Raw genomic sequence first — 26,707 nt, forward strand, 5'->3', positions numbered from 1 at the left:
AAAGAAACACTGCATAAATAGGACTTTACAGGACCTGGTTTGATATCAGCACGGCACAGCTGCTTCTGATATCTTGGACCTTTTTTAACCGCAAAGAACTACATGAATAAAGTATTTTCAGTTGAAATGGAGCAGAGTACACCACATCATCACTTCTGAATGAATGCAGCTGAACTAAATGTAAGATAAATGAAAAAATCATAAGGAATTTGATATATTTTTATGTTCAAATGAAGAAAACGGAGAATACAGCAGAGAAGAGAATGTACATTTGTAACAACACGACAAAAGCTGTTTTTCCAAAAGACGTTTCCTTCAAAACAAGTATTCAAGCGTGAGAGCGCGGATTTGGTATTTACACGATCTACAGATATTTTACACAATTCTATTTGATTTTTAAACGCATATGGACAACCTCAAACACAACACTGCACAAACAGGTCTGAAAGTAAACTGAAAATGAAGTAAAAGCAGCAACGTCTAGTTTACAAATTGCACGAGTAAAACCTTCATTTACACCAAGTTTTATTTACACTTACCTTCATTCTATCCATGCAACATTTAGACTAGATTTTCATTTCCACAACTAAACAGTTTCAGAGTTTTCTGAAGAAGCTGTGATGGAACACATAGCATGATGCAATATGATAACACATCGTAACGTGGTTTGTTATCATTTTCACATTCGGACAGATTCTGTGCCAAACGACTAAAAGGCTCAGTCCTGTGTTCAGTACTGTTTGATGAGCTTTCGTCTCTGGGAGGTCTTCCTCAGTAGATGTCTGTAGTCGTACGGATTGTCCTCAGTTCGACTCTCTGTGGAGAGCATTCTGGGAACAGAGCGCCTGCCAACATAACACAGGAAAGAATAAATTCAGCAAAAAGACAGAGCGCAAGGAAGATAAACAAACCAGAGGAGAAAGCCAAAAGAAAAAACAAAAAGCCAGCATGAGAGAGGAGATGAAAAGATTCATGTTCGGGCAAAAGATTTCACATTGTTTATCACCTTCAGTGATCATTTGTCATGTGCGTGGGCTGTCTGAAGCGATGGCGAGGGAGGACTGCAAAAACGATGTATGTGCAGGGATTCATCAACATCTGTCCTTTGCCCAGAATGTGAAATGTGAAATGCTGGTGTAGCGTTTTTGGAAGTACAAGTACCTCCCTATTGCAGTTTGTACAGATATTGTTTAACAGGCACAACCTTTAACTTCTAACCAGCCAAAACTTCATCCATAACTGTTTGTCAGATGTATGAGGTCATTTGTTCTCAGCTCAGTTAAACCCTGTGTCGACTATTTAGCAGCTAGGTTGTGTAATGCATCTGCAGTCTTAATTTGAGGCATCTTCTTTGAACATTTGGAAATTAAAGAAGCAGTTTTCTTTTTAAAGGCAAATTAATGTTCTGCAATGTTAAGTGGATTATTATGGGGATATCTCAGTAAAAAGCTATAATGTAATTGCATTAAAATGCTTGCTTTTTCAAGACAGTATTTGGCAATTAAGTATGCATGTAAACAGACCCAAATATGACTGAGAGCAACCTTTTTAATCAGATCAGTAAACAAAACAATTCAATTTTGCATCATAACTTACGCTGGATCATTTAGTCAGCGTACACAGACTTCAAACCAGTGGACAGCTGAAAAATGATCACAGAGCCTATTCTCACCTGAGCCAACTCGGTACATTGCTGTCTAGGGCTGTGTGTCGGCAAGAATCTGGCGATACAATATTTATTGCGATACAGGGGTTACGAATCAATATGGTAATTCTGTAAGCACAGCAATGCCGCAATGCCACCATACTACAATACTCTAGCAGTGACAATCATGAGGTGCGGTTGAAAAAGGTCCCAAAAAGCTAAAAAAGAGGACATTTGAGTTGTTTTGTCAATTTGTTCCAAGATTTTATGACAGAATTTATAGTTAGTATACCGAGAGGTCAAATTTATGAGCTGTTCCTCTGACTCGACCATCCTCAATATGGGCCTTTACAGAAATCAGTACTTTTTTTTCAAATCAAAGACATACCTGTTGTCAGTGGCAGGTTTGGGAGGCTCTGGTTCAGTGACAGCCCTCTCTCTGGTCTGTCTCTCTGTAGGCTGTTTCCTGTCCATGGACCGCCTCCTCTCTATAGACTGCCTTCTCTCAGGCACACTGCTGAGTGATGTGTCCTTTGTGGCGATGCAGGGTTCAGACCTGCTGGTGGACAGTTGGTGGTAGTACTGGTCATCTGCATCCAGCAGCTTTCCTGGACTGGAGCACAAACACAAGGGACGGATGCACCTTCTCATTCCATAAAGGAGCACTTGATCCTTAAGTTTTACACAGAAATTCAAAGATACTTTGTTTTCACCTGGCGGGAAAGGTATGAAGAACAGTATGATGAAAAGTAACTAGCAATGTAGACAAATGTAGTGGAGTACAAAGTCCAATATTTGATTCTATAATGTAATGGATATAATAGGAGTACAAAGTTGTATAAAATGGAAACATTCAAGTAATTGATTTGTACTTGAAGAAATGTAGGCGCTCTTGTGTTGTTCTTACATTTGACAACTAAATATCATAGCAGCAGGGAGGAAGAAAAAAGGGTAATTATGAAGGTCACAGTCTGCAAGTGTCTGCCCACCAGACTGTGTAAATTGACCATCAGTGCCACACAGCCTCCCCTTCAGCTGCAATGAAGCTGTTACCAACGGTCCAACCTCCATATCAACAGAAGCAAGAAAATGAGAATTTCCACATGGAAATCGATGCATCACACACATTATTAAAACACAACAACGACCCCTATTGGAAATCAGTGTTTTCGTGCCTGCAGTGCAGCAGCATCAGGAGCATAAATATTTTCCACTAAACTCTGATGATCTAACACTGTGATGAGTTTGAGGCTTGAGCTGACCTTATAACCACAGACGCACAATCACTGATGAATCATGATGAATGTGTTTTTCTGAGGCAGAAATGAAAATGTCCTCTTGATTGTAATTACAGTGTCTCCATGTTGTCTAGCTGAATTATGTGTCTGGAATAGTCTCGATGGCACCAACCTCTTCAAAAGAATATTTATTATTCGTTATTTGCTTAAGGTTTTAGACACAGATATGGATCAATATTGAAAATTATTTACCAAATAACACTGAAGTTAAGTGAATCCTGTCAGCTAAAGTGGCAAAATCTGATCTTTTTGGCCATAGTTTCTGACCTTAACAAGACATTCTGTGATGCTATGGTAGCTGATGTGGTTCATGATTTCAAACGTCAGTGTTTTGACTCATCCGGTGAATATCTTAACATACTACTGGATGGATTAGTGTAACATTTTGCACAGACGTTCGTCATTCTTAGAGGCCTTTCCTCCAGCGCCACCTCGAGGTTGAGATTTTTGTTAAATAGTTCTACGACTGTCTACTAAATATATCTACAACTGTACAACTGTTAGATGCATTGCCATGAAATTTGGTTCAGAGACAATCCATCCATCCATCCATTTTCTATACCACTTATCCGTCAGGGTCGCGGGGGAGCTGGAGCCTATCCCAGCTGACTACGGGCGAGAGGCGGGGTACACCCTGGACTGGTCGCCAGTCAATCGCAGGGCCAACACACAAAGACAGACAACCACACACTCTCACATTCACACCTAGGGGCAATTTAGAGTAGCCAATTAACCTAATGTGCATGTTTTTGGTATTGTGGGAGGAAGCCGGAGTACCCGGAGAAAACCCACGCAGGCACAGGGAGAACATGCAAACTCCACATAGAAGGGCCCAGACCGGGATTCGAACCTGGAACCCTCTTGCTATGAGGCGACAACCACTGCACCACCGTGCCGCCCGGTTCAGAGACAATGTTAGGTTAAATTTTTATATACCCCATACTATGTTCTGATGATGTTCTCGTCAGTCTCAGCGCTGCTTCAGTGCTAATTTTAGCATGCTAACTCTAAACTTAGATGGGGGACATAACTGCTAAATATTTTAGCATTATGAGACATGTACAATATTAGCAGTTAGATTAATGCATTGCTAGCATGGCTCTTGCAGTCTAAAATTTGTTTTTAGGAGTAGTCGCCTGTAGTTGCTCTTTTTTCTATCGTGGCCATGCTTCAGCCACCTAGGAATGGGTGCAGCCCTGATAGCTGAACCTGGCTTTGTTCAGGGGCTGGTTCATCCCATCCTTCATGTTAACTACCCAGTTTTTCCTCTGTTATCCTGTGTAACAGTTGTTGCTGCCAATGGCATCAACATTAAATATGAAAGATTTTATTAGCTGGAAATTTGTTGAATCATTATTATCTCACAGCTTTAGTTAAGAGGGTACAAAAAAGGCATATAATAGATCATTGCTTTAATAATGGTGATGAAATATAAATCTTTGTGGTTCACAATCACTGTTTCTGATTAACTCTACCTCCCTTTTTCTCCTTTTGTTTTTCTTTACTCCCATTTGCTATCATCAAAACTGTCTACTGTTGAGTTTCCACTCCTCTTACCACCTACGCTCTCCCGTCCCACATCCTCCTCTGCTGTCAGCTTTAGGAGCTGATGCTATCTTTCCTGCTGACCTTCTCATCCTTAATGATGCATGTAAACTGCTCCCGTCTATCGCTGGCTTTATTTATCTGCTAACAAATTATTACCCTTGATGTTTAGAGCTGTCTCGCATTGTGTGTGTGGTTGTGTGTGTTGGCACTTTGTGTGTGTCTCCAGACTGCTGTGATAAAGTACCTCGGCCCCTTCTTGTTGAGCCGGCCCCTTTTGGTTTATTTCCACCTCCTCACTCTGAACTGTGCTCTCACCTTGTGGCCTATCCAACACATACATATGCATGAATGCACACATCCAGAAACACCTTCTAGTGAATTTTCTTTTAAAAACAGGTCTGATCTGCAGCTAGATTTAGCAACATATATGAAGCATCTTACATATTTCTGATGCCTAACATTAAATTTCACAGGATGTATTTTGTACCATAACCACCGTGAAGATGAAGCCAATTCATTTCACTGAGGATGTGTGTATTGCTGCAGATCATTAAGTCTGGACTCAGAAGCTGTCCTGATGTCAGCGCAGGGCTATAGTCATTACTCTTGGACCTGGTGTGCCAAGCACGCAGGCAGCATCCTCTTCAAACAGTGGTGATAGCTTGTTAAAATGAAGCTGAAATAAGAACTGGTGACTTACTCCTCTTTCCTGGGCTTGCGTTTCTCATCCTGGACAGACCTCTGAGTGAGGAGAGACAGAGGACAAATTACTACATGTCAATCAAACACTTCCAATCTCGAGAAAAAGAAGAAGTTTTAGAACAGTGCAGAACATTTCCCCATGTTACCACTCAATACAAAGCAAAAAGACCATTTGACTCTTTCAAAGTTGCATTTGCTTACATGTCATGACAAGTTAGCTGAAGAGATATTTTAGCTGTGCTAGCAGTTCCACCGCTTTGGTCCAAACTGAAATATAATTTTTATTTGTTCAAAACTACTGGAGGTCTTTTCTAAAAAAAATTCTGATGTCTTCATTTATCGAATGTTGAATGTTTGGTCTTTGGTCTTCTATTGATTAAATGCTTTATAATGAATCTACAGTATATGTCAACTAAGAACAACTGACAGCATGTAAACAAACTGGAAGTGCTGCAAAAGAAGCTACTTTGCTGCTTCTCTTGGGAACAGACGTAGTTAAGAGTGCTGCAGACAGAAAAAATATTGCCAATCAATAGTACACTGTGGAAACCAATAGCTGGGGAAGTATTTACAGTGTCACATGGCAGCAGACAGCAAAGCTTTGTTGGAGTATCTGAAATCGTTCTCCATCTCTGTCCGTGACTCACATGAATCAAGGTGTAATAGGTGGAGTCCTCTGGTGTATTGAGAGTCTTTGGCTGGTGGGTCCTGCGGGGGGTCCTTGACAGTCTCTTGTCAGCTGAACAGTAACAAAAACAGTTAAAGCTTGTCTTGTCTTGTTTGTTCCAGAATAAAAGATGCTGGATAATTATGTGCTATTTCATCCTTCATTCTTAGACTGACCCTCAAATACACTCGTAGCAGTTGCTTTCTAACTTTCTAATTTTATTTGTACTTTTTTTTTGTTTCCTCAACCTTGCATTTTCAATTTTTCTTCATTTCTCTTGGCTTTTAAGAGTGGTAAAATTGTAACTGTTTATTAAAGTTTGACTTTGGTTATCTATATTGACAATTTATGATCAGCCTGACTCTGACTGCATTGCAGTGTTATTATGCAGAAATTAAAGGGTTTTTTTAAAAATATATATTTTTTTTACTTCACTGTAATATTTTCTGTCACAACATCTGCGATGGATTTCTGCCTGTCACAAAAATATGGCGTCGCTGACACAGAGGACCGAACCCCGATGCAGAATCTCAAAGGGCAGGCAGGCGGTGGTCCAAAATAATATTCTTTTATTCATAAATCAAGAGAACTCAAAAAGGCACACTCTCTGTGTGGCACTAGAATCAACAAAAATTACAAAAAGCTGTGGGAAAAAATCCTGGCATGACAAACAATTCCTGACAAGAAGACAAAACAACGACCTGACAAAGAATGATGGGGAAGACGAGGACTAAATAGACAACACAACGAGAGACAAGTGAAACACATTAAGGGAGAAGAAAGCAATCAGGATAACCAAAAGCAAAGCTACATGAAAAAGAGACACACAGGGGAAGTGACGCTTTCAAAATAAAACAGGACATGACAAAAACCTTGAACATAACACATGACAAGACAAACATGAAACACGACACATGGACCAGAAACCAAAAGACAAAGCATAGCCTAAACACAAGGCGTGACACTCCCAGTACGAACTACAATTAACTACCTTTTACAAATGTCATTTTTTTCTCTGAAAATTCAACTGAACTTCACCAGAAAATTGGGTAACATAAACATATTTCAACAAGCATAAGAAAAGTAACCAAAAGTGGTTTTGAAATACAAGGACTAAGGGTATCATTATTAGAGATGGCCATAGAGAAACGAGGAGAGAAAGAGACTTGTGGAATGACATGAACCAATGCTTCCTGGCTGGACTCAAACCATACTGGCCTCAGTGCTACCAAGGCCCTTTGTCTAAAAAAAGTGTGTTGCTGAGTCAATACGACATGCCAACTGTCCTGCCTTAAATTTAAGAGAGAACGCGTGACCTCTTGTTTTGCCATTTTTTTTCCCACTGTGAACTGATTTAACAGAGATGAGTTAAAACTGACCATCTATTTCTGTGGTTACACCATCATAAGCAGTCCAGGGCTTTGTCTACAATTTGAAAATACACAACCATACACGGTTGGTTGTATTATTGGAGAGACTGTTGAGAGTGATTTTACATCAAGCTGACCTTTGACTTTGTTGTGCTTATTGAATTGCCCTCCACATGTACTGCAGTTTAACCCTAAGGCCTTTGACGAGTTTGAATTTTCCAACAACTGTTATGTGTCACAGCCTTTGACATAAAGTGTCCTATAACTTTGTGTCCGTGTTCGATTCCCTGCACTGCACTGAGCACAAAGACAGAGGTGTGTCTGTTGGCAGCTTTTTGAGCCTAACATCTTCCATGTTGATGTGCTTCCATCTATTACATTATGTCATGTCTGATATGCTGTTACAATATTCCTCTTTGAGCGTGTGATATTGCAATTATTACCATATTACAATGACCTTTACTTGCTGCTCATTATTAATCACTGCTCACGCGAGGGGGAAAGACGTGGCAAAAACAATCCATCATGTGCTGAAGCTCACAGGTAAGGCAGGTGAAAAGTTTGTAATATTATTGAACAATTCCATCTAAAGGTCATTGTGGATTGCACAAACAAGTAAAGCCAATTTCACACACCCCTTTATTAATTATAATTGTTGGAAACGTGTGCTTACAAAACGTGATTAATAGTAGATGACCTTTCCCATGAAGTGGGATTGCTTTCATTGTGTGTGTCACAAATGATTTTGATAAACTTTATTATGTTAAAGAAATTTAGTAAGGACAGCTTAGGACTATCAGTGAAGGAATGACCTAGTGGGGCTGAAAAGTATTGTTTTACAGGGAGATGCAGTAGCCTTTGGAAATAACACAGATAATTCAGTCTGCTGTACCTTCAGGCAACATGCTGTGCTGCAGAAAATCTGTAAAGGGCAGACATGCCTCGATTAAAGGAACACTCTGTTCTGCTGGAAACGGCAGTATGTGGACTAATGTGTGTATTTAAAAAAAACACTCTTTGGTGTATATTTGTCATCAAAATAAAAGATAGATGCAGATCTAAAAGCACACCTGCAACTGCATGCTGAAGAAATGATTTGACATTTTAGAAAACAAGCTCATTCCCTTTCTTGCCGAGAAGTAGACGAGAAGGTCAATACCACTCACATCTGCTTGGTAAATTTGAAAATATAGACAGCAGACAGTTAGAGGTTAGCTTAGCTTAGCATAAGGACTGGAGACATGAGAAAACAGCTAGCCTGGCTATGTTTAAAGGGGGTTGTGGTTATCTTTTGGTTGTTGTTAGGGAAACAGAGTGACTACTCTGGCTTGCTACACGCCTTTCCAATATCCTGACCTCTACATCCTTTATTTCCCCTCCACCTAAACCTAGCACAAGTTTCTACATTGGCACTGAACATGGTATTGGATAAAATTAACAAATGGCAAAATTGGAAGGACACTGTACTTCTTGTATGGGTTTTACACAAAAAGCCAAATCAAAATACCAAGAATCTGACTTATAAAACTTTGGTTCATGACCACCTTAACACATTTGAAAATACTGTAAACCTACACTCCATGTCTTGTAACAAAACTCAAACAACCAAGATGAAAGGCATATTAATCACAATGCCAGCCAAGGGACGGCAATCATTGATATTATTCCACAATTATTACATTATTGTCTCACAACACCTGAACAAATGATGACAGCTAGCTGCCAGCTCCATTTTGCAAACAAGATGAACTTTCAATTTGCTGACTGCCCCCCTCACCCCCACCCCCCTTTTGCCACCCTGAAAGCAATTGCGACCATCACCTGTGCAAATCAAATTTTATTTCTGATGACACACTGGGTGGAGAAGTGCTTCCTGTTTTGGGAGGCTTTCCTAGGTTTTCTGAGATTATCAAGCCTCTCAGGAGAGAAATGGGAACAGTGCACGTGACAACATTACCTTCTTCTGTGAGAAGACAACAATCTCTTTTTCCATAAAGAAAACATGAATAGTTTTTAGGTGAATAGTTTTGGTGAGGTAGGAAATGAGGATATTACTTGGGTGAATGTGAACTCCATTAGCAGTATGTCTAACCTCAATGCAGCAAAATCAGAAAACATCCCTATGAAAGATGGATATACCAAAATAATGGATAAATTTCCTCCTTTGACAGGCAGTCTGTCTTTCTCAACTATCTGATGCTTCAGGAATTCAAAAATAGAGCTAAGAATATACATTAACCTTGGGTCAGTCAACATAATGCATTATATTTATGGTTTTATAGTCTGTTTTTCACAGAGCCAATCTTACTTGATGTTTGAATCTGGGGAGCATAGCCATTGATTGCCTTTCCCCTCACAAACATGCCATTGTTCTCGGGGTTTGATTGATGGGCCTGGATGATCTCATTCAACTTCTGCTGCAGGGCTGCAAAGTCCTGAGAAGTCTTTGTGATCTGTTGAAGAGATTTGACAAAAACAATGCAAGTGGAAAATAAGGATGAGCTGAAGAGGTGATGAAACATATGTTTTGTTTTACCTCTTTGGAGAAGCTCTCTAGCTGTTCAGCTTGTGTTTGTGCCATTTGCTTGTTGGCCTTCAGGTTCTTCCTGTCTTTGTACCCTCTGAAGTTACTCTGGATCTTCACTGCAGCCTGCTCCTCCTCCTGTCTTTCTTTTTCAACATCTGCCTCCTCTTTACGTTCTATCACCACGTCGGAAACATCCAGGGCCTCCTCTTCTGCCTCTTCTTTACTTTCCCCTTCCACATCATTGTCAGCTTCCTCCTTTGCTTTCTGTTGTGTTCCTCTCTCTGCTTTCAGTTTCTTTCGCTCCCGATGGCCTCTGAAGTTACTCTGTAGGACTGTAGCAGCTTTTTCCTCATCTAGGGCCTCTGGGTTCTCCACAGAAGTACCCTCCTGGGATTCTGACACTGATTCTACACTCTGCATTACCTGTTCTTTTTCTTCCTCTTCTGGTGCAACTTCTCTTTCTTTTTTCCTCCTCTTAGGGATCTTTCCTTCCTCCTCGAGTCGTTTGCGCTCCTTGTGGCCACGAAAGTTGCTCTGAAGCACCACGGCCGCTTTAGTCTCATCTTGATCTTCTAACATGACATCAATTGAAGAAACATCTGCTGCATCTTGAGCGTCTATTGATTCTTCTTTTTTTGTCTCCTCGCAGCAAATTTTTTCTGCTGGTGTTTGAATGGGCACTTTTTCCTCAGCTGTAGGACTGCTCACTGTGGGCAATTCCTCTTCACCAGTTGGACTTGTTGCTTTTAGTTTCTTTTCTGGGATCTTGCCTTCTTCTTGCAACCTCTTCCTCTCCTTGTGACCTCTAAAATTACTCTGGAGAACAGTGGCAGCCTTGGTTTCCTCTTCCATGTTGACAACCTCTTCCCCTTTGATGGCATCTACTACTGCTACATTCTCAATAACTGCTTCATCTGCCACTTCAGTATTTTCATCATCTTCTGGCACCTGTGTGTGATCACTGTCATCATTCTCCTCTGCTTCATACGTACTTTCCTCATCTTCATCATTCTCCTCTTGTTTATAATCCATCTTTTCTACTTCCTCTTCTTTGCTAACAGGCCCTTGCCCACCTTCTTGTTCAAACACTGCATTTGGGGGTAATTGTAATTCAGCACCGGCCATAGTCTTTTTTCTCTCCTTAAACTTTTTTCTCTCCTTGTAGCCCCTGTAGTTACTCTGGAGAACCACAGCTGCCTTAGCTTCTTCTTCGTCATTCCTTGCTTCATTGTTGGGAGCAGGATTTTCGTCACTCGTGATCTTTTCTGAATCAGGATTCTCTTTTTCCTTTTCTTTACAGGCTTTCTCTCTGGCTTCCCTACAGACAAAGTGGATACATTTGTCAAACAACGATTTACCATCTTTTTTTCAGTGTGATATTGTGTTCCTCTCTCATATACCGTTTTCGTTTGAAGCTTTTCCTTTCCTTGTGCCCTCTGTAACGGGCCTGAATCTTGGTTGCAGCTTTATTCTTCTCATCTACTAACTCTTTGTATTTCTTTTTTGCAAGATAGCCCCTGCAAACTGTGGAAGACAAAAAAAAAAAAAAAAAAGAAAGAAAACCAGTTAACTTAGATTGTGTTGGATGACTGATTCCATCTCAGATTTTTCTTACCAGCCTGAAACTGGATGATGAAAGCCTCAAACTTGGCTTTGCTTTTGTCATCAGCCACCCTCTTCCGAGCTTTATGACCTCTGTAAGCTGCAGAGTGTGAAAAGTCAAAAGTCAAATGAAGAATTGGCGATAAAAAGTTAGAGCAATTTCTTGATGACTTCATGTTCTAATAAATATGTGCAGTTTACAAACCAGACTGCAGCACCAGAGCGCTCTGTTCTCTCTCTTTTAGTATCCGTCGGTATCGTTTGGCTCCCAGCCAACCTCTTACGTAAGCCTGGAGGAGAACAATGCGTTGTGTGGCCTGCTGCACCATTAAGTTCAGATGTTCAACATGGTAGTACTTGAGGAACACCTAAGAGTAGGAACACATGAAAGACTTTACTGATCACCATATCAAATGTATTTTACCTCAACAGGATCAGCTTCAGTGCCAGTGATTTGTTTTGGATTAATTTTAGATTTAGTACATAGGGACAGGAAAATCTGCGCAACTACTTCTTAAGCTACAAGTTTTAATTTTATTAAGAAACCACTGTGAGTCAAGGTGTCTCACAAGAAAGCACTTGGAAAGTGTCACACAAGCAAGGACTGTAGATTCCTTCCATTAAGGTGGCACGTGTTTGCAGTAGAGTGCAGTGTAGCACATAATATCCTTTCTTATGCTTCCCTGATTTGTTAGAGGAACTCAAGTGTCTTGCAGTAATGTCATTGCCTCTGTGTTTGTGCAAGAACAATCTTAAATATTTTACAAGAAACTGATAGATTTGCGAAGTGTTGCGAAGTGAATTAGGTGTAAACTTAATTTGCGTGTCCATGAGCACAGTAATGAGACTATCTAATCAAAACAATTTCACACTGGTTTTATTTTGTTGTCAGTGCTGTTGTAAAGACTTTGCACACAGTAAATGAATGTCACAGGGTTCTGTTTAGGCCTACAAAAGATGTTCCTGTAACAAACTTTGGTAAATGTCTTACTCAGTGACACTTAAGTAAAGAGTTTTGGTGCTGTAATCCAGGTCTTTTGGTTCAATGGCTACCACTTACTAGCCCATGCTAACCCTTCCTAGATCATACTACAGAAGGTGACAATTGTGAGTTTAAAAAAAACTTGATGACTGGAAAATGAAAGTTTGTTGTTTTTGAGTGGAGAGTCTTGTCTAGTAAAATCAATAGCTTACAACGTCATATCCATTTCTGAGGTCTAAATTTCCCAGTTAAAATATGATTCGTGTCACTTCAGTAAATTAAGTGGATCCATTTTTAGTTCTGTATGAGGACCTTCAGTATTTGGAGAATGTATTTTTGGGAAAATAAGGTGCCTAGGTCAGTAGGTGACTGTTATTTCAATATGTAAATGCATATGTTATCAACATTCAATCTTGTGCTGCCATCTACATTGACTTTAATTACGTATACTAATCATCTTTGCATCTTTTTGAAGTAATTTTCAAAAGCTGAATGTTAAATATAAATAGGTTCACTAAGATCCGAGATAAAAATGATACCAAACACCAACCCTAATTTCGAAAGCGTAAAACAAACTGTATGTTGTTTGAAAAGGGATGCACTGTGTTTCACGAATGCTGTCTTTGTTTAGTTTCTTCAGTCATGTCCAACCTAAGTAACTTTTCCCTTGGGCATTAGCACCTCTGAACATGAATGTAAGCATAATATAGCTTCAAGTCCTTCAAACTGTATTATAAAATAACAACACACTCAGTTTAAAGAAAAATTAAACATCTCTACTCACCTTAGTCTTCCCCATTGCCCAGTTCTCTAATTTGGCCTTCTCTAGTATTGCAGCACATGTTTCTTGAGTCACATCTGGCTCCTCATGAGCATGAAAAGCCAAGATGTAGTACCTGTAACAGTCAGTGGAATCAGTTGACACTAACACGAGGGCCAACACATATCATACACTGATTTTTTAATTTGATAGAAAATCGCCTGAATAATCTACTTCCTTCCAAATGAGCCCTGGTTTGAAGTGAGAGCCTGCTGACCTCTTTATGAAGTTTGCAAACAGAATGCGGTGAGAGTAGCCCTGCCGTCTGATCTTGGCGGTCTCCAGAACTCCAGTGTACCGCAGCTGAACCAGGACCTTCTCCCGGTCAAACTTGTTGGCTTGACGATCGTTGTTTGGTTTGATACACCGAACAAAGTGAGGCTGGCCTGCCACCATCTTGGACAACAGGTCCATCAGAGAGTACTAGACAGATTGTAACAAGAGGGAAATGCATAAGGAACTTGATTAAAGAAAAACATAGGAAAAATAGAGTAAAGAATCTTACTCTGAAGTAGGAAGCCACTGTCTGGGTTCTCATGTTGGTAGTTTCTCTCGGGTGGTAAGGAGTGTCTCCAGGTTCCCCAGGCTGAGGAACATAAAGCAGGCGAAAAAACGGTAGCAGTTGAGCATAAAGTTTTAAAGAATCACCCACAGAGATTTTTTTTTTTTTTTAGTAAAACTATGTTTTTATTTTCCTTAAAAAAAAAAAAAATCACCAATCACCATTTGTATTTGTACTGTGTCATCAAGGGGCAAATGAAGCAAGTATTTTTTTTCAGGAGCAAGCTTTAATTCCCGAGAAGGCTGCGAAAAAAACAAAAAACCAAAACCAAAAAAAAACAAAAACAAAAACAACAGAACGATCAAGAGCACAGCCTGCATAAAAACAACTCATCTTAAGTTATTTTTCTTTTTTTATTAAAAAAATTAAACATATTCAAAACAAAAATGATATGTTTAATAACTGCTCTAAATGTGCTTAGAAAAACCTACATTGTTTGTAGACAACACAGAATGTTATATCAATATGAACATAAAAAATGCACATACAAATATATTAATCTGCACATACTGTGTAACTTTTAACATGCTGTGCATTTAATTTTTGAATATTACATTGGAGGAAACCAGTTTATAGCAAGCCATCAGCCTATTTGTACTGTTTCAAATACTCAGTGTGCCTCAAGAGTGGAGCTTTTGATTAGCTTTTTGTCTAACATATGCAGATGAATGGAAATAGATTCAAGAATTCATCAAACGCAGTTCATTTAAATGTAGCAACTGTCAATTGCTTTTAGGTGAGCAAATTGCCGTGAGCCTTACATCTAGCAGGCATTGCAATCGTGTGCTGCTGCAATTTTAAAAAAGTGAGTCACATCATTTTTTTAAATGATAAAGTTCTGATTTGGCCAAAGGCAAAGAGACTCAGGATGGTTACTGAGTGCTCTGAATGCAAAATGTAATACTTCAATATGCAACTCATTGCCATTTTAGTAAAATTAGTTATCAATGTGAGGCGTGGTGCTATAAACAGAAAATCTACAATAGCAGTGGATGTTTTAACAGCATTTACTTCTACATTCAGAGGAGATAATAAAGAAGGGGAAATGTTCATGCATTTTGAACAAATGCATGGGCACAATTACATACACACATACTGTATATATATAGTGAAAACTAATTTCTTTGTATAAATTATTGGAAATCATGTAAAATCTACACCAGATGTAGCTATCACTGACTCCCCTACATACAGTGAGTAAGGGTGTCTATGTTGGTAAAATAATATTAGACACAAACAATATAGAAATATGGAAATTACCTCACTGAAAGAAAAAGAACTGTACAAGGTTAGGACTCCCATCTTTTATGATAGAAATGCAGAGACAGAGAGAGGGGAGGACAAAAGGAAAAGGACAGAACAAAACAAGCTATAATTATAGTTGAGTAAAAACAAAAAAAGAGTGCGTATGAAAAACACTGGAGACAAGAGAAGGTGAGTTATAATTCAAGAGCGTTTTGGAGCTCTGGTTGTGAAGGTAAGAAGCCAAAAACAGACTGGACAACTTTTCAGGAGAAATTCTTGATGTAGAAGATAATATAGTGATAATGCGGACAGTGCTGTAAGTACCTTGGCGAAGGTGATGGTGCGTGTCGGGGTTCGCGGGGTGCGCATTGTGTTTATGCCTTTACCCTTGGTGTGGGCAAGGTTGCCTGTGAAATAAACAAAAGGAGGATGAGAGTCAGTTCATACATACTGCCCTTACTCATCATACATGTATGCATATTTTTATCATTTTGGATAAATTAATGAGGTTATTTCTAAGCAGAAATTAGTCTAGAAGATACCAGCGGATATTGAGGGTCTTTTTTATGTGAGTTACTGTTGCTTAGGAATGAAACAGTAAGGCTGCACACAACAGTTTTAAGACTGCTTTATGTGATTATTGGCTTTGTGATTCAACTTTGAAAGCTGGCTGCCTGCTCTGCCAGCAAAAGGCTATTCTCACTGCCAAGGTCAGCTTATTGCAACAGACAAGAGAGGAAAGCTTGCTTAAGATACGTAACAATAGCCTGTTGTTTTACACTGAGTATGAATTTAGTTCTGCTCATAAACTGTTCAATTAAAAATAGGAAACAGACATCCCTCTTGTTTCTATTTTTTTAAAGAGGAATTTTTTATTCTTCTTTCTGTCTTACCTGTTTTGGTGAGGGGATGGGTGACCAGTTTGCGAATTAGCTCGTTTTCTGAGGACCTCAACAGCAGGACGATGTCAGCTGGTAAGGTGTCCCTGTTCTTGGCCAAGAAGCCTGCAGCATTGTAAATCACCTTAGAGGTTGGTAGAGAGGAAGTACACTTGTGTAAAGGCCAACATACATCAGGTATCTTTATTTTAAAGTGAAACTTCTGTACACACATCAAATATCAATTACCTTTCCAGCGTAGTGGTGAATACCAAAGCCAAGGTCAACCCTCTTGGGTCTCCAGAAGCTTTTGGTCTTTAGGTTATCTTCAAATTTCTCTAAATTGTCCAGTGATATGTTGGTCAATAATCAATCCCAAAAAGACACGGCACAACACAACAACTCTGGATGGAAATGCTGAAGCCTTATTTAAAAGTGATTATGTATATACCTCTGAATATCAAATACATGCAGATGTCTATGTCATTTTATTTAGAGGAACTTTCACACTTTCAGATTGCTTTAAAAAAAGGGGATTGAACTTCAGTTTAAAATCTGTTGATTGCTCTTCAAGTCGCTTATTCTCATTTGTTTCTATGAGAGTGGTAAAGAATGTTACACATTAAAAGTCAGCAGAGGGAGACCCTATATGCTCAGTCAACATTTACTTAGCAAATACAGGTTCCAAACAGCGAATCCACCCTCCAGTCATAAGATGAACAGACTGACCTACGAGGGTCTGGTCGGTGGCCTGTGGGAAGCGACTCTCCTCGTCCAGAAGTGAGAGCATCCCCATGGGCTTCTGTAAGAACAGGTCCAAGAGGGGTCGGTTGTCCTCATACTCGATCATCCGAGCATCCACCTCCTCATTCAGGTACTCATCCTGTACAGAAATGGCAGATATCATGAATATAATCATGAGTTCTTTCTTTTTGCAGTGATATCCCCTGGATGTAAATTATCCATTTTTATTATGGCCTACAATGTTGTCAGTAGATCTAAATACTGTATAAGTTGAGTGGAAACAAATGCTCATTTTCATATCTCTTTATAGTTGTTGTTGTCCTCTATTATTAACTCTCTATCTAGGGTTCAAGCAGCTCCACCAAGGCCCCAAGGAGGAATTGCTGGCTGTTCAGCCTAAAGAGAAATGTTTGAGCCTGGAATAGAATAAACATCACGTTGGACTGATTGTGCAGAAGTAATCATGAGAAAGGAAATGTTCAGACAGTTTACACTGATGACTGATGTTTCCTTCTGTCTAGCTGTAATGAAACCAACATAGTAAAGTCAGAAGCTGTTTGTCTGTTCTGTAGTTTCACCCTGTTTCTATCTTAACCAGTTTCTGTTCTTGCAGCTTTTTTAATGCTACCCTTAAATGTTCAAAAACCCTAAACTTTACAGTAAGAGGGACCCACTAGAGAAGTCTGACAAAAAAGCCAATTTTTGTTGTCTTTCATTCCATTGTATTTGGTGACACACTCCCCTCCCCCACTTTGGGTAAATCTGGTCTGTAGGGCAAAGTGAGCTAAGACCTCCACTTCATACTCGACTAAGCTGATCACATCAGGTTGACTGACTCTCTGAGCTGCTAGTGTGACTCAGCAACATTACCAGAGACGTCTATTCCGAGAAGAAAAGGACAAAATGGGAGCAAACAACATCAAATCAACATGCTTATTCTAGCATAACCTGCACATTGTGAAGTAAACAAGCCACATCAGGAAATCTGCAGGGATGCAAAGATAATGGGACAATATGTAACAATGTAAGTCAACATATATGGAAACATATTGGTAAAGCTGCTTTATTTCACTGTAGATATGACAAGTTAGGTGATATTTCTTATAGTCCACTACAATTCTCTTATGCTCCGTATATATGGTGACAGTATGGGACAAATGTATTTCTGGGCCTGGTGCCAACAATACCCAAGAGTAAGATTAAGTCAAATGCTACCTGTCTTCAACTCCTAATTGACCCTTGTTTGGGATGATTTATAGCTCCTCTCCATGGCTGAGACCAAATCATTTAACATTAGCAAACCACTCTCTGCCCTCCCCCAGGCAAAACACGCCCACGAGACTGCATAAAGGGAGAACTGAGGACCTCATTATCCCGTAAATAAAGACAGTAGAATATTTTACCCTTGCCACCTCTCTTAAAAGCGCTGAGTGACAAATGATGACATGTTCTCACAATTTAGATGGAAATGAGATGGTACCAAGGTGCAAGTGCAATAAAGTGCTTTCTATGAGGGATGCAAGCTCTCAGAGAGTGTTCTTTGGTTTCACTGGTAGTTTGAGGCTGATGCTCATGTGAGTCTTTACCTGTTCCCAAGCGAATATGTGCTGGTTGAAGTAAAACTGTATCTGCTCATTGGCGATGTTGATGCAGAGCTGCTCGAAAGAGTTCTTCTTGAAGTTCTCAAAGCCGAAGATGTCCAGGATGCCAATGTTCAAGCCCTTGTCATCCTCTCTGAAGGTGTAAGTAAGGAGTAAGAGGTCATTTTTTACAATCTCAAAAACATTGTTTGTATTTTTCTGTAACCAGCACAATTTGTTGGCAGTGATTGCATTGTTTTTATTTTAAACTGGAGTTGGGAATTACTTTGGTGTGTTAACATGCTAACATTTGCTAACACTGCTAACACTGCTAACACAGTGCATCTGAGGTTATTGAGAAAGGTATCACTTTGATTGAAAATGCAAAGTACTGAACGAATTACATTCTGGAAAGAAGCATGAATGTGTGTCCATCCAATAATTGGATGGATAAAAGATATTTCATTTGCTTTTCTGGATTTTTCAGGAAATTCCACAGCTTTAACAAACTGACAGTTAATTAAACTTTAAGCAAGTTTTTTATTCATACAAATTTAGAAACTTTCTGACATGACTCTGAATTTACGACAGACAAATACACCACATCACATTTTCTGCTCGTGATCTCACCCTAGGTGACTGTCAGGCCGCAGAAGTGCATTGATGCGGTTGACGATCCAGCTGAAGAGGCGACCGTAGAGAGCCTTGCCCATGGCGTCCCTCACCTCCGCTGCCTTTTCCACCGTGTTGGGCCTGACGATTGTCTCTCCCCGGGCCACAACACAGTGGGATGTCAGGGCTTCCTGGAGCTCGTCTGAGCGGATACACAGCAGCGATGCCACTGAAGGGACATTAAATAAGAAATGTTAACTTTCACCTCATTCCCTAAGTAGATTTGGGTGCAAGTGATACATGCTAGATGTGCAAATATGCAACCTTAACAGCCCTCATTCTAACCTCAGAAATAAATAATGTTGAGTTCTGGTTTTCAAAAGTGAGAAAATTAATGAACCTTAGCTATACAGCTTTGTAAATTATCAGTAAGATTAGATGTTTAAATGTAGAAAATATAATGAAATCGTGTAAAAGCTATCATCTGTAGAACAGTTAGTTGAAAGCAGAAGGAGGTGGGTGAGGGGTTGTTGCAGAGAAAATTCAAATCATCTTTGCTTTTCCTCATCATTATGCCGTGCCCCTCTCTCCTCTCACCGTTCTCCAGGACAGAAATGTTGGATATGTCGCTCTTGTCTGTTTGGTGCTCTGAGGCGACTGGAGAAAACTCGATATCACCGGAGTTGAGGATGGCAGCCAGCGTGCTGTAAACACTGCCCAGTTCCTGCAGAAATGATAGACAGCTATTGATGTTACCTTGATATCAGATAACACCAGGTATATCGTACAGAGAACTGGCTTATCTGGATGAAAATTTAGGCTATTATAATGTCTGTGTCAGTGCATTATTAATAAGTTCTGACACTTTTTAATGAATGTAGACAGCAGACAGTGGAGCAAGGCCCATTTTTCAAACTCAGCTAGATCAATTTTTACCTGCATCTCCTGCACATTAACCATTAGACTATTATTATCTCAAATCAATCATTTCTACCCACAATTTAAAAACTTTTGCACACAATTTGTGCTTTTCAATTGTTGCATGTGAATGCAAAGAAGGCTAATATTTTGGAGAACCTTGGATATTTCAATTTAAAATGCCCTTTTAAACATAGTATGCTTTGTTTTCCAGTCATTATGACAGCGGTTTGTTTGAAATCAATAGACAAGCTTGCTAATTATAGCATGGGTAGTTTTAGCCCCTATAGCTAAACAAACAAAGAGAAGAGCACCATTTGGACTTCATACAAGGTGAATACTGTAGAAAAGAAGGTTGTTCCTCCACTACAAGCGATTACAAGTGATTACAGGATAAGTACTATTGATGTGCAGACCCCATGAGGCAATCAGTTCTTTGGCCCTCATTAGCCTTGACTATAGCGAGCTGACTGCACATGTGTGTGTAACTTCAAGCCATAGAGTGAATGTGAGGAACTCCTAGTTTTAAAACTCATATTATTTTTTGAGCGCTCAGTGATAAGTAAACCTGCCCACAATTATTGTTCACTTATACAAAATAATTAGTTATATACAGTATTTTATGCAGTAGTTTGCACCTCCAGGGTGAATCCAATAACTTTGAAGCACTGCTCCACTGCATCAAACTGCTCCTTGTAGAAGACGTTGCTCACTATGTCAGGCCCCAATTTAATGTGCTCATTACACAAGTACCTGCAGGTCAAAAAGGAGACACTAAGATCAGGACTGGGGTCTCAGGGAGGGAGAAGTTTGCAGTGTCGGTGGGAAATAACAGCGTTTAAGTGAAGGACTAAGGAATGTCAGCCCTACTTAGGTGTTTTGCTGTCAGAGAGCTTGTAGTGGGCTAGTTTCTTCCTGTCAGCCAGGCCAGCATAAATGTAGTAGAAGATGTGGAAGTTCCTCTCCCCTCTGTGAAAACAAATTCAGGTCTTAGAAGCACAATACATTAATAAAATATTGTAGATATAAGCCAGTGAAAAAGGAAGAAAGAAAACATACAGAAAGCAAAAAAGCACAGAAACGGTGCATTCAAGTGACAAAGCAGAGTAATTCTTCTAAATAGTTGATATGAAAGTATTTCACAGATTTCACTCATCAGTTCATGCCCCACCAGTTGTTTTTCCAAAGAAGAAACATTTCCAAAAGCATCTTTAATCTACAATGTTTCAGTGTGTTATTTGTCAGTGAGGTCGTCTTGTGCTGCAAGCATTCACCAATTTCTCAAAGAAACTGTTCATACATTTTTTTGGTGTTGTACATGTTTTTTTATTTTAACTGAAACAAAATTACAGCCAAGTGCCAAAACTTGCTGCATAGAGACAAACAGCCAGTGATTTTTACTGCTGGACACTGAGACGGTCCAAACAAAGGGCTACTCAGTTTATCACGAAACAAGACTGAATTCACTTCCTTGGTTGACAGAGAAGTGCTTTGCCTCCAAAGAGTTGTTTGCTCATAGGCCTGACTGTCGCTACGTGGTGTCAGCAGTCTTTGTTAGACTTTGTGATGTCCGTAAGATTTCACAGAAAGCAGGAAAGAAAATTGCCCTTTCTCCTTTCCTTTTTCCTTTCTTTTTACATTGAGGTTCCGCAGGACAAAGCATAAAGCAGAAACATTTTTTCTGTGAACCATAGGGCAACACAAGCAAGTAACCTTACGATCTTAATTTAAGGCAGGACCACTGCTGACAACTGTTTTATTAGTAGTATTCTGTACAGTTATAATACCTGCAAAATGTGTTTAACAGGTAGCAGCAGACACCTCGAAAATATAACTAAATACATTAATATTAATATACTAAATATATTAATAAACAATACTGTTAGCTCAGTCCCCTAAAATACTTGTTCTTCCCCCAATAGTAGTATCCAATAACAGGATGAAGAAAAGTGGACTTCCAGCCAAACCAAACCTTCTGACCTGTGTATTTGTTTTCTGAAGATATACTTGTGTCTGCCTTTGATATTCCACTAAGGATACTTGCAAGACCACAATCTTTGATCAAACAGGAAATGAGCTGCTACCCCCCCACTTGACCTGGTTCGCTCTCCAGACACATGATAAGAAGAAAAGATTGACTCAAAGCCTGCAGGTTGAAGGCAAATGCCACCAGTTTCAGATGGAGAAATAGAGGTGCAAGGAAGACAGATCATTACACACTGATCCCTCACCAGCAGCCTGAAAAATTACTTTCTTGGCTCTGTGCAGAAAATGTACAAACTAATCATTTAGATTTCTATGGATGTCATTATCAAAGGAAGGTCATGAGGTTGTTTATAGCTGACAAAGAGACAAAAAAAGAAGGAGGTGATATTTACACTGCCTGGTGGATGACTCTGGATTTCTCCAGCAGGTACTCGGATATCTTCGCTCCGACCACTGTTCCTCCACAGGTGAACTTCATCTCTAGGTATTTGCCAAAGCGGCTGGAGTTGTCATTGATGACAGTGCAAGCGTTCCCAAAAGCCTCCACCAGGCTGTTGACCAGCAAGATCTTCTCCTGGAGCGTCTGATTATTGGCCTGAATAAAACATCATTCCAGCTAAGTAACTGGGAAATCAATATAGTGCAGGTAATAATTCTTTTGTCAAGAAATGATGCATGAATCCCTGTAATGTGCCTTTCTGTCCCTGATTAAAGCGATACATTCTTATTATATTCCTTTATTATAAAAAAGAATACATGAATTGAAATGAAACTGGCTTTTCATTCAAGTTGCAAATCATAACTGGCATCAGCTGGTGCATCACACAAACTAATTATTGGCTGTTCGAAGTGCCTTGGTGCTGAATTTTAGATATTAGTTTTTCAAACAATTGAATGGAGGCTTGCTGAACAAGAAACAGATGTTGCACAGTTCAAAAGTGTGACTTTGAAATTCTGTTAGTCTAGTCTAAAATGCTTAAGTTTTATGTTGGACTTCTTACAGCTAGTACGTATCAGTTTTCATTGTTTCTTTTATTTCTGCAAAATCAGTTTATTTGTTCTCTGATATTTAGATTTGGTTTGGTTTGTTTAAAAAGTTAAAGCTAATTATTTTTTAAAATTATATTTTGTACACCTCAGGAAGACTTTGGGATCATTCTTGGTGATCTAATAAATAAAAAAAAAATACTAAGCATAAGATAACAAAATGTGGACGCTTACAACTCACCTTCCCAAGAACTGTCAGTTGTTGCACCAACAGATGAGCGCTCTCTGTTTTCCCAGCTCCACTTTCCCCACTGATCACAACACACTGTACACAGGAAGGACGATGGATGGGGTTAACTCAGGGTTAACTCACAGACAATTAAATCTTACTGAACAATAACACCAACAACAATTTTCTGCACTCAGAACTCTCTAATATAACACACATATGCTTGTGTATAATATCATGCGCACAGCATTACCTGGTCTGCATTGTATGACACCATGGACTGGTAGGCGACATCAGCCACAGCGAAGATGTGTGGTGGGTTAGCTGTGCGCTTAGCTCCTATGTACATCTTAGTATACTATGAAGAAGGCCGAAAGTAAAAATAAAACGTTTATTTAAAACACTTAGGTGAATGTAATGGATAAGGCAGATATAATGTATAAATTACACACCAACAAAATTGCTTCCTCAGTACAAACTGTCCATACAACACATTATGGTTTTGCTATGGGAGGAAAGGAATGAAAATAGCTACAGACCTGAGTCAAAGAAAAACATGATGATTGGGAGGAAAATACAGTCAGTGAGGTGTGGAAGAGGCAGGGAAACTGTGTGTGTGTGTGTGTGTGTGTGTGTGTGTGTGTGTGTGCGTGTGTGTGTGTGTGTGGAGGTGAGCCCAAATAGGATGCAGCCCACTGAAGAGCTGCAGAGGCACTAATGACATTCACTGGGCTACATTCATCGCACTATTGACCACCATTGCACAAGTGTACAGAAGAGACACACACTAAAAAGTTTAAATTCACACACCTGAGGAGTGTATATCTCCATCTTATGGAAAGGATTGACTGCGATGAGGATGTCTCCCACGTATGTGTAAATTTGATCTCTCCCATAGCGACTCTGAAGCTGCTCTGTGACCGTGTTCTGGAAAAAGGCAACAAAATCCACACAGCTGCTTTAATGTAGATCATTGTCAGAGCCGTATTATAAGAGACAACAAGCTCTACTTCAGCTTGTGTCACGCCTCACGTCCACGCCTGTGAAGCTGGTTACATCAATATATTATCTGCATGTGAAACAGTGATTAATTCTCCTGTCTTCTCACTGCCAGGTCAGGTACATCAGCAACAGCACTGCCTCCCTCATACCTGCAGAGTTCCTCTTCCTGAAGGATGGGGGAAAATATCCACTGGCAACTGAGACTGATTGTATCATTCAATACGTCAATGCAGTACTCAGATTTGATAAATCACTCTTAATGTTATTTGTGCAAAAGATGCTGTGCATTTCCCACTGTGGCTATTCAACACAATGTCATGGCTAATCGGGGAAAAAAATATGCAGAATGTTCTAGTTAACAAATATTAATGTGACCATTTGTCTAAAGAAATATAGACACATGGTCACATAAATAGCACTGGATACAATCAACACAATATAAAATGATTATTACTACTATAGCTCTTCCTCAGATGTAATTGCTGTGGCCTATTCAAACACGTCGAACAGCCACACAAGATTTGTTTCCACGACTGAGAATGAACCCCAAAATTTATTGCCAAAAATTTAAAGTCTGAAAAATCTTCACATCTTCAGAGGAAAATAAACACATTCACTTTGACATGAAACACAATGGGAGGTCTACTCCACTACATTTTTGTTTTTGTGTCTTTATGGAATGGATTTCACTTCACGATTATAGAATAAGTATGTATACTACGTGATATTGTTTTGTTGTACTGATACTAATATATTCTGATATCAATCAACATACGGTCGACTCACTTCGTCTAGTACTTCTAGGGTGGCGAGGTCGTCCACCTCCTCTGGGTCAGTCTGCATCTTCACGTGGCTTCCTCTTTTTGTGTGGATGCGTTCATGCCTAAAACTCACAGAACATAACTCTCTCACTGAGCAATGTATGTAAGGTACACTTATGGGTCAATACATTATGAGCAAATATTTTCTGAGGCAAAATGGTACATCTCTGCACTTAAAACAAACCACAAAATGATCAAAGCTTCAACTAGATAAAAATCTAAGAGCAAATATAACCCTCCACAGCATCAATGCTGAACCATGGGGCCTATCAGTAAGAAGTTTCTCCTCCCAGACTCACAAGTGGAAGTGATTTTTACCAAGCATAGGAAACCACATTTTAGTAAATGTCTAGTCTAATCTAGTCTGTTTTGTTTCTTTCTCATTACATTAAACTGTTTCCTCATGTAATGTCAGAATACGTCTGATTACATCTCTCACTGTTTATGAATTTCCCATCGTGATTACGACCAATCTCTGCTAAACCTCCATTTATCTGAAAGTTGCTGAAAAATACTGTTGGGGTTCGGTTGGTTTGGTTTTGCAGCAAATGTCATAACATCATTTACCTTACAGCATGAAATGATGGGATGATAAAAGAAGAAAAGGTAGAACAAAAAACTGTGGCAAATGAGACTATGACATAAGACAGACAACAATGTTTGTGTTAAGGGTGGCAGAATGTAAACAATCTAAAATCAGCCCATGTATTCGATTGCAAATACATGTGTAATAACAACTACGACGAGAGCTCTGAATGAACTAAAAAAGCCAATTATGATCTACTCCTACTGAGGCATAAAAGTCATATAGGCATTTGTTACCTGTCATTACTGTCTGTGCTTCTGTCTGTCTTTCCATGATGGCTTAAATGACAGAAATAGGATTAACATTTCAAGACCTTACGGGCAATACACACTTTCTGGGCTAACATTTGACTCATGTGGCATATACTGTGTGAGGCTGCACCTCGAGTAAGGCTGAAGCAGGACAGAGCTGTTGTTTATGAGGGTGACAGGGCTTGTAAAACATCCGGCAAGGAGGTTAATTTGGATTATAGTGTCTGCAAACGTTAAGCCACAGTGTAACATAAAAAAACCCAGTGACAGGAAGGCTTGCACACTTTAAGTTTTTCTTTGGGTTAACACTTCATGGTGTGTGAGTGTTCTGCTCGTACTGCGAGAGAAATAAGAGCGACACGATGACTAACATGATGCAAAGACATGTTGAAATGTGAGATTTAGTAGGGGAAACATACATGCAAATGCCCTTTGGACGGTACCTCGTTTTTTCAATAACTCCTATTTGTTGGTTGAGATCAATGAGCTCAATCAATTGTTTTTGCAGTATTTTCTCTCGGCCAACTATCTGTTTGATGAACACATGCTGGAGCAGGTCTAGCACATTTGGTCTGAGCTCAAAGTCTTTAATCAGACACCTGCGGAGAAGAAGAAGACGAAAAAGCAGAGAGTGCGATGAATTTCTCAGATTTATATTCACGTGATTACGTATTGTCGGTGTAAATATTATTCACAGAGGAATAGCAAACACAGTAGCATCCACACTCACTTGCAGATGAAGTCATTAAAGGTGTCTGACCAGATCTCCGGCTGGTGGAGAGTAGGTGGGGGATTTCTGTTAAAGAAAGGAATGGAAAAGATAAATAGAAAGATAAGATGAGATGGGATTTTACGCAGGCGGGCTGCAGAACAAAAGGCCGAGGCAGCCAGTGGAATGATGGAGTGAAAGCTTGACTATTTGTCACTGAAGACATCCAGAGGTGTTTCTGTGGTGGACTGAGGCAAGAACAAATGGCAGCCCACCTGTGCAGCTGGCTGTTATTGATACAGCTGACTTAAGGACAGAAAAGCAACAGTCTGCAGCATTGAATATCAAATATTAAACAGATCTTAAAAAATGTCTACTGAGAAAAAAAACTAAGGTAATTTTTGTATTTTTTTGTAATTCCTTGACCCGTTTTAGG

General features: G+C 39.5%; 1 protein-coding gene across 6 annotated transcripts in view; it reads right to left on the minus strand.

The window, feature by feature from the left end:
• Positions 1 to 113: 113 nt before the first annotated feature.
• The window catches only part of myo3a (myosin IIIA), a 54,714-nt gene continuing 28,120 nt past the window's right edge, over positions 114 to 26,707 (minus strand). For 4 of the 6 annotated variants that reach the window (XM_046371823.1, XM_046371822.1, XM_046371820.1 and 1 more), the window contains 29 exons: positions 26,293 to 26,358; positions 26,006 to 26,161; positions 25,548 to 25,589; positions 24,691 to 24,787; positions 23,713 to 23,829; positions 23,156 to 23,260; positions 22,915 to 22,998; positions 22,079 to 22,281; positions 20,571 to 20,669; positions 20,339 to 20,453; positions 19,380 to 19,506; positions 18,801 to 19,011; positions 18,177 to 18,324; positions 16,576 to 16,729; positions 16,096 to 16,184; positions 15,862 to 15,991; positions 15,293 to 15,375; positions 13,667 to 13,747; positions 13,379 to 13,584; positions 13,126 to 13,237; positions 11,565 to 11,727; positions 11,373 to 11,459; positions 11,158 to 11,281; positions 9,767 to 11,075; positions 9,539 to 9,683; positions 5,841 to 5,932; positions 5,192 to 5,232; positions 2,034 to 2,258; positions 114 to 845 (listed from right to left, as the gene is read on the minus strand). In XM_046371823.1, the coding sequence (XP_046227779.1) occupies positions 731 to 845; positions 2,034 to 2,258; positions 5,192 to 5,232; positions 5,841 to 5,932; positions 9,539 to 9,683; positions 9,767 to 11,075; positions 11,158 to 11,281; positions 11,373 to 11,459; positions 11,565 to 11,727; positions 13,126 to 13,237; positions 13,379 to 13,584; positions 13,667 to 13,747; positions 15,293 to 15,375; positions 15,862 to 15,991; positions 16,096 to 16,184; positions 16,576 to 16,729; positions 18,177 to 18,324; positions 18,801 to 19,011; positions 19,380 to 19,506; positions 20,339 to 20,453; positions 20,571 to 20,669; positions 22,079 to 22,281; positions 22,915 to 22,998; positions 23,156 to 23,260; positions 23,713 to 23,829; positions 24,691 to 24,787; positions 25,548 to 25,589; positions 26,006 to 26,161; positions 26,293 to 26,358 (4,726 nt within the window). In that variant the 3' untranslated portion in view covers positions 114 to 730. The remainder of the gene's footprint in view (positions 846 to 2,033; positions 2,259 to 5,191; positions 5,233 to 5,840; positions 5,933 to 9,538; positions 9,684 to 9,766; positions 11,076 to 11,157; positions 11,282 to 11,372; positions 11,460 to 11,564; positions 11,728 to 13,125; positions 13,238 to 13,378; positions 13,585 to 13,666; positions 13,748 to 15,292; positions 15,376 to 15,861; positions 15,992 to 16,095; positions 16,185 to 16,575; positions 16,730 to 18,176; positions 18,325 to 18,800; positions 19,012 to 19,379; positions 19,507 to 20,338; positions 20,454 to 20,570; positions 20,670 to 22,078; positions 22,282 to 22,914; positions 22,999 to 23,155; positions 23,261 to 23,712; positions 23,830 to 24,690; positions 24,788 to 25,547; positions 25,590 to 26,005; positions 26,162 to 26,292; positions 26,359 to 26,707) is intronic. The other 2 variants (XM_046371821.1, XM_046371825.1) reach the window with 2 other exon arrangements.

The sequence above is a fragment of the Scatophagus argus genome, chromosome 18 (assembly GCF_020382885.2).
Source record: "Scatophagus argus isolate fScaArg1 chromosome 18, fScaArg1.pri, whole genome shotgun sequence".
Taxonomy (NCBI): domain Eukaryota; kingdom Metazoa; phylum Chordata; class Actinopteri; family Scatophagidae; genus Scatophagus; species Scatophagus argus.